This window comes from Physeter macrocephalus, chromosome 18 (assembly GCF_002837175.3).
Source record: "Physeter macrocephalus isolate SW-GA chromosome 18, ASM283717v5, whole genome shotgun sequence".
NCBI lineage: Eukaryota > Metazoa > Chordata > Mammalia > Artiodactyla > Physeteridae > Physeter > Physeter macrocephalus.
The window spans coordinates 41,071,764-41,079,159 of record NC_041231.1 but is presented as its reverse complement, the minus strand read 5'-3'; the positions used below and the strand labels follow the sequence as shown (position 1 = coordinate 41,079,159).

The 7,396-nt window shown below is 56.8% G+C and overlaps 1 protein-coding gene across 1 annotated transcript in view; it reads left to right on the top strand.

Moving 5' to 3' along the window:
• The window catches only part of DNAH1 (dynein axonemal heavy chain 1), a 72,963-nt gene that overhangs the window by 49,371 nt on the left and 16,196 nt on the right, over window positions 1-7,396 (top strand). The window contains exons 36-43 of the mRNA XM_028478985.1: window positions 2,978-3,155; window positions 3,961-4,155; window positions 4,244-4,363; window positions 4,584-4,742; window positions 4,902-5,006; window positions 6,121-6,261; window positions 6,406-6,566; window positions 6,970-7,127. Of these exons, the coding sequence (XP_028334786.1) occupies window positions 2,978-3,155; window positions 3,961-4,155; window positions 4,244-4,363; window positions 4,584-4,742; window positions 4,902-5,006; window positions 6,121-6,261; window positions 6,406-6,566; window positions 6,970-7,127 (1,217 nt within the window). The remainder of the gene's footprint in view (window positions 1-2,977; window positions 3,156-3,960; window positions 4,156-4,243; window positions 4,364-4,583; window positions 4,743-4,901; window positions 5,007-6,120; window positions 6,262-6,405; window positions 6,567-6,969; window positions 7,128-7,396) is intronic.

Below are 7,396 nucleotides of genomic sequence, written 5' to 3'. Positions count from 1 at the left end.
CAGGCTCAGTAGTTGTGGCTCACGGGCTCTAGAGCACAGGCTCAGTAGTTGTGGTGCCAGGGCTCGAACCCTTGTCCCCTGCATTGGCAGGCGGATTTTTTTTTAAGTTATTTTTAGCATTCAGGATTTCTTTTTTAAAAAATTTTATTTATTTATTTATTTTTGGCTGTGTTGGGTCTTCATTTCTGTGTAAGGGCTTTCTCTAGTTGCGGCGAGCGGGGGCCACTCTTCATCGTGGTGCGTGGGCCTCTCTCACTGTCGCAGCCTCTATTGTTGCGGAGCACAAGCTCCAGACCTGCAGGCTCAGTAGTTGTGGCTCACGGGCCTAGTTGCTCTGCAGCATGTGAGATCTTCCCAGACCAGGGCTCAAACCCGTGTCCCCTGCATTGGCAGGCAGATTCTCAACCTCTGCGCCACCAGGGAAGCCTGGCAGGTGGATTCTTAATCACTGTGCCACTAGGGAAGCCCCTGACCCTGGATCTTGTCCCTGGAATTTTGCCTCATGTTGGCCAGCACTTCCCTGGGGCTGTGCTCTCAGTAGGCTGGGTGGTAGCTTTGGAGCTGAAGTTGATTTCGAGGCCTGTGACAGTTCCTCACTGAGCAAGCCTGTGCCAGCTGGATACCTGACCAGTGGATGTTAGGGAATAATAGTCACAATGGAAATAATGGCTGGCCATTAGCAGAGAATTCCTGCTCTGTGCCAGGCTCTGTGCTCAGGGCTTCACCTGCCTCTACCTATGAGGTAGGTATTACTCCCATCCCCATTTTACAGATGAGGAAACTGAGGTGCAGGGAGTGAGGTAACCCATCACAGGTCACACAGCAAGCTAGTGTCAGAACCAGGATCTAAGCCCCCACTCTGATCCCTGGGCTCCCTGCCATGTCCTTCCAGGATTCCTGACCAAGTGTATCCAGCTGTATGAGACCACGGTGGTGCGGCACGGCCTCATGCTCGTTGGGCCCACAGGCTCTGGCAAGAGTAACGTAAGTGTTCCCTGTGCTATATAGTAGGTCCTTGTTGGTTATCTATTTTAAATACAGCAGTGTGTACATGTCAGTTCCAAACTCCCAATCTATCCCTCCCCCCACCCTTTCCCCCTGGCAACCATAAGTTTGTTCTCTATACTCCAGTATAAAAAAAAAAAAAAGACTAATATAAGTGCAGCCTAGCTGGGCAGCCCAGTGCCCAGACAGTGGGCCTGAGGGCAGAGCAGCCTCAACAGGGGCCTTGGCCCCCACTTGTGCCTCCTTGGCCTTTAGAATACCCTCCTGCCCGCCGTGGCCCACAGCCCACTCCAGCCCTGCTCTCCAGGGAGCTTGGAGTCTCACTCTCGGCTGGCCCTTCTCCCCAGTGTTACAGAATCCTGGCAGCTGCCATGACGTCACTGAAAGGGCAGCCGTCCATCAGCGGCGGTGTATACGAGGCCGTCAACTACTACGTGCTCAACCCCAAGTCCATCACAATGGGCCAGCTGTACGGGGAGTTTGACCTGCTCACCCATGAGTGGTGAGTGGCCCGGGACCCCTCCAGTGACTGCCCTGCTCCCAGACCTTTGCAGGCTATGGGCCGTGGGCCGCCTCCCTCCCTGAGCCAAGTGGAATGTCAGGAGCTCCGGCTTCGGAGCCCAAATGCCTGGGACTCTACCCGCCACTGCACTTCCTCACTGAGTGACCCACCTCACCCCCTGGGCCTTTGTCCCTCATCTGCAAAGTGGGGATAAAATTGACACCATTATTATGGAAGATGGCTGGGACAGTGTAGCACATGCTGAGCTCTCAGTACATGTTGACTTTTATTAGTACCCACGAGAGGCTGGTGGTCTCTCTTGGGGCCTCTGCTCCTGGGCTGAGACGTGCATTTTAGGGGAAGTGCACCAAACTGGGAGATGTCAGCACCTGAGGGTTTTCTCCAGGGCTATTCTGTCTCTCCAGAGAAGTCTCCAGTCTCCTGCTGGGGTGTCTTCTTGGTCCCAGTGTCCTGGAACCCAGTGGGGGATGGGCTCTGGAGAGGGGCTGTCACCCATCTTTCTGAATGTGGGCCTGTCCAGCTTCCCCCATTTCTGGTGAAGGGTCTCACCCATGCCTACTCCAGGCTCTTGTGTGGGTAGGTGGGGGCCTGGGGATCAGACCAGAAAAATGTCCTTCTACCCACCGCTTTCCCTGGCATTTGGTGCCTCTGAAGTCTGAGGCTTCTACGGTTCTCTGGCAGGGACTAGATACATCTCATGACCCTGCTTTCTCTGCGAGGTCATTTACCCCTTCTCCACCTCTGTCCGTCTTCCGAGACTGTGTGGACCTCTGTTTCTGTGTTGCCTCCTCCCCCATCTTCGTTTTCTTTCTTTTTTTTTTTTTTTTTAAATTCCAGGACACTATAGTTTTTTTGTTGTTGTTTGTTTGTTTTTTGTAAATTTATTTATTTTTGGCTGTGTTTGGTCTTCGTTGCGGTGTGCAGGCTTCTCATTGTGGTGGCTTCTCTTGTTGCGGAGCACGGGCTCTAGGCGTGTGGGCTTCAGTAGTTGTGGCATGCAGGCTCAGTAATTGTGGCTCGTGGGCTCTAGTGCGCAGGCTCAGTAGCTGTGGCGCACGGGCTTAGCTGCTCCGAGGCACGTGGGATTTTCCCAGACCAGGGCTCGAACCCGTGTCCCCTGCATTGGCAGGCGGATTCTTAACCACTGCGACACCGGGAAAGTCCCCTCATCTTCCTTTTCTTTTGGGGATATTACTTTTCATTCTCCTTTAATAGAACTTTAGTGAGGACTCTGCTAGCAGAGAGAGAATATAAGCACACATTTTCATTACATTTATTATACCAAAAAGTTCCATTTTCCCTACTATAATTTTTAAATGAATGAAGTTATTTAAGAAGAAAACAAAAGCAGAGCAGGGCCAGCCTGGATCCAGCTTTCCCTGGGAGCCAGCTGTGCTTGCCACCCTGCCTCCCCTGCACCTACAACCCTCTCCTCCCTGATGGCTGCAGGACAGATGGGATTTTCTCCTCCCTCATCCGGGTGGGGGCCATCGCCTCTGACACCAACAAGAAGTGGTACATGTTCGATGGGCCGGTGGACGCCGTCTGGATTGAGAACATGAACACGGTGCTGGACGACAACAAGAAGCTGTGCCTCAGCTCCGGGGAGATCATCAAGCTCACAGAGGTATGTCCGCCTGTCTGCTCACTCTGCTCTCCTCCGCAGCCAGGTGGGCCCAGGGGCCACACCACGCTAGCCAAGCCTCATCCCCCTCCACCCTTCCCTCTTGGGGCCACAGCGCCCTCCCCATCCCCAGGCTCCTGTACTGCAGGCACGTCCTACACAGCTGCTCAGTGCTGCCCTTTCGGCAGACCCACTTTCTGTGATTCTCCGAGCCCAGGGCCAAGACAACTACCCCAGCTCCTGGTTGATGCTGTCTTGTGCCTCCCAGGCCCATTTGCAGTCATATCGGCCCAGTCTGGATTAGGCATACTGGCAATGTGCCTGGAGTCTGGAGAACATGGGAACAGCTGCCTGGTGGGAAGTGTGGGGCAGTTCTTAGAGAAGGAGGGGTATTGCCTGAGCCTAAGAGCAGCCAGTCTCTTGAGTCCTTCTGAGAACACCTGGAGGTCAGTGTGACCCTGTGTCCATGTACACAGGTGTGGGGCTCTGGAGCAGAGCACACAGCTCCCATGGGATATCCCCAGGGCTCTAGGGACCCCAAAATGCCCTGACCCGAGGCTGGCCAGAGGGCTCCCAGGAATCTCCTGACTTAGACTCCTTCTTGGCCTCTGGAGAGGGCTGTATTATCAGCTGATGACCAAAGGGTTCCTGCATTTGCCCCCACCCCAGCCCTGTTCCTGGCCCAGTGCCTGCCCCGTGGCCTGCGCACAGTTGCAGGATGGGCAACCCCTCCCCATGGCCCTGCAGCCTTTTCCCCTGCAGTGGAGGCTGGCAGCTGGCCCACTCACGCAGTTCATCTTGGCACCAGGCTATGACCATGATGTTTGAGGTGCAGGACCTGGCAGTGGCCTCCCCAGCCACAGTATCCCGCTGCGGTATGGTGTACCTGGAGCCCAGCATCCTGGGGCTCATGCCCTTTGTCGAGTGCTGGCTGAGGCGTCTCCCTGCTTTACTCAAGCCCTTTGAGGAGCAGTTCAAGGCCCTCTTTGTCAGCTTCCTGGAGGTGAGTGAGACTATGGTGTGCCGGCCCAGGTGGGGCAGCCGGGTGCTATAGCCACCAGCCACAAGAGCTGGGTGTCCATCCCCTGCAGGGGTCCATCACTTTCGTCCGGTCCTCAGTGAAGGAGGTGATTACCTCAACCAACAGCAACCTGACCATGAGTCTCCTCAAGCTGCTGGACTGCTTCTTCAAGCCCTTCCTGCCTAAAGAGGTACGGCTCTGAGCAGTGGGCTGGGGGCCTTCTCTCCTCACCTGAGGGCCCTGAATCCCAAGTCCAGTTTCCTGGAAGAGAGAATGAGATTGGCTCACATGGGTCATGGGACACCCCGTCCAGTCTGCTGCAGACGCAAAACTACGGCAGAGACCAAGGGATGCCCCCCACCCCCTGGCTTCCTCAGGCCACTTAGTTCTGTCCCCGCCTCTGTCCCCAGGGCCTCAAGAAAATACCTCCCGAAAAGCTGAGTCGCATCCCAGAGCTGATCGAGCCCTGGTTCATCTTCTCCCTGATCTGGAGTGTGGGTGCCACAGGGGACAGCGCCAGTCGCATCAGCTTCAGCCACTGGCTCAGGATCAAGATGAAGACAGAAAACGTGAGAGGCGGCAGCTCCCGGGCTGGGGTCCAAGGTCTAGGATGCGTACGCTGAATGCTGGGTGTTTGGGGGCTGTCCCCCAGGCCCAGGCCCCCAGAAACAAGTAGCCACACAAGCCACCGGGTCTCACCGCCTGGTTTTCCCCCTGGTCCTTCACAGCTGACCTTGCTCTTTCCGGAGGAGGGGCTGGTGTTTGATTACAGGCTGGAGGACGGCGGCATCAGCAGCACCACTGACAATGAGGACGATGATGAGGGCAAGCAGGTGACTGCAGACCTGGCCAGGGAGGGCCCCACTGGGTGGCGGCTGTCCTCCTCGATGAATAGTGACTGCAGAGAAGAGGCTGCATTGACGGTCACAGGTCTCAGGCTGGGGTTATTTGCGTCATCTCCTGAATCCTCACAGACCCACAGGGTGGTTATTATTGTGCCCATTTCCCAAACAAGGAAATTGAGGCTCAGAACTGTCGCGCCCAGCTAGTCAGTGGCAGAGCTGGACTTGAACCTGGGTCTGGGAGATGTCAGAGTGCCTCCCTTCCCAGCCATGCACACTGCCTCCCCTGTGTTGATGCTGAGCCCCCAGGGATTAATCAACTCGGTTCTACTTAAAAGCCCCATTTGCCCAGGGGCTGGGCTCCTTAAGGGTGGGGGAGTAAGCCCCCATGGCCTGTCTTGATGTCCCCATTTCACCTCTTAGCCAGCGAGGGTCCCATTAGCCTACCCTCATGGGATCAGGACTCCAGCCCAGAAGGAGGAGGGGCTAAAGAGGCATCTATAGAGATGGTTACTGCATAGGGTCCTGCTGGGGGTCTCATGGAGCACGTTTGAGTCTAACCATCAGTACCGTTCCCAATGGGACATGTGGGCTTGACCACAGTGAACACCCCCATCAAGGGAGGTCTGCAAGTTGAGTCAGGGCTGTGGGTGGAGGGATGCATGCAGGTGGGGATGATGGGGGAGAGCAGGCCAGGTGACCTCTCAGCGTCTAGGTGATGCCAGCCCCATGGTTCTGGCCCTCACATGCTTGGGTAGCCTAAACTAAACAGCAAAGACCTTTGCATTCTGGGTTGTCCAGTTCCCATAGTACTTTCCTCATGCAGAGGCCCAGAGACTGGTCACACTGGGGTAGCTGGATGCAGGGAAGCCTTCACTTGGGCAGCTGTGTGCAGAGAGCCCCCCATTCCTGGAGGTTTGTTCTGGGAGTCCCCCATCCTGTGCGGAGAATGGGCACAGGGCTTCCTGTTTCTGTCAGAAGCAGCCCCTCACCTGGACCCTCTTGCTGAGTCCCAGCAGTGCCGCTTCTTACCCTCCTGGTGCACTTGGCCAAGGGTGAGACGGGGAGAGGTTCCAGACCCACCCTGTGCCACCTGTGGTTCCAGGTTGCCTGGGTGAAGTGGATGGACTCCTCAGCTTCGTTCACCATGATGCCAGATACCAACTACTGCAACATCATCGTGCCAACCATGGACACCATCCAGATGTCCTACCTGCTAGACGTGCTACTCACCAACCACAAGCCCGTGAGTGCCCCTGCCATGTCCTGCTTCACCCCACCCCAAGGCCTAGGTCAGGAGTGGCTGGCTCCCACACTGACAGGGCGGCAGCTCATGCTGCATGCTGGGCCCTGTGAGAGCACTCTGACCCTGTGCCCCCTGCTCTCCTAGGTGCTGTGCATCGGGCCAACAGGCACAGGGAAGACCCTCACCATCTCCAACAAGCTTCTCAAGAACCTGCCGCTGGAATACATCAGCCACTTCCTCACCTTCTCTGCCCGCACCTCAGCCAACCAAACCCAGGACCTCATCGACAGCAAGCTGGATAAGAGGCAGGCACCCTAGTTCCTTCCTGGGTCCGATGTCCCCCCACCTGGCTCGGCCAGCTGCTGTCCCCCCCTCCCCTCCTGGGTGGCCCTTGGGCTCCCTTGCAAACTGCTCTGGAGCCTTCTTCCATCAGGAATTCCCGCCGAGCCCTTCTGTGGGTGCTCTCCCTGGGCTGGGCACTCGGGCGGGGCTTGTTATCCATCTGCCTAGAGGCAAGACTCAGAGCAGCCAGGTGTGATGTCCCAGGACGCTCAGAATGGGACAAGGAGTTGCTCAAGAGGCTCAGCAATTCGGGGGAGCCTGAAGTTAGTGAGGGCTTCCCAGAGGTGGAGCTGCCATCCTGCCAACCTGGATTCCCTGAGGACCTGGTACCCGTGGGTGCTGGGCTCACACAGCCGCTTCCCACAGGCGGAAGGGCGTGTTCGGGCCACCCCTGGGGCACAACTTCATCTTCTTCATCGATGACTTGAACATGCCGGCCTTGGAGACATATGGCGCCCAGCCGCCCATTGAGCTTTTGCGCCAGTGGATGGACCACGGCGGCTGGTATGACCGCAAGATCATCGGTGCGTGCTGGCTGCCTGGGCCAGCGGGGCGGGGCTGGGTGTGCTGGGCAGGGCCAGGGCCTCACCCGTTAGGCACAGTAGGCACAGGGCCTGGGCCCACAGGACTCGCAGAGAGTCCATGGAAGTGTTTTAATGTCTTTTATGTTTTTTTTTGTTTTTTGTTTTTTTCGGTACGCGGGCCTCTCACTGCTGTGGCCTCTCCCGTTGCGGAGCACAGGCTCCGGACGCGCAGGCTCAGCGGCCATGGCTCACGGGCCCAGCCGCTCCGC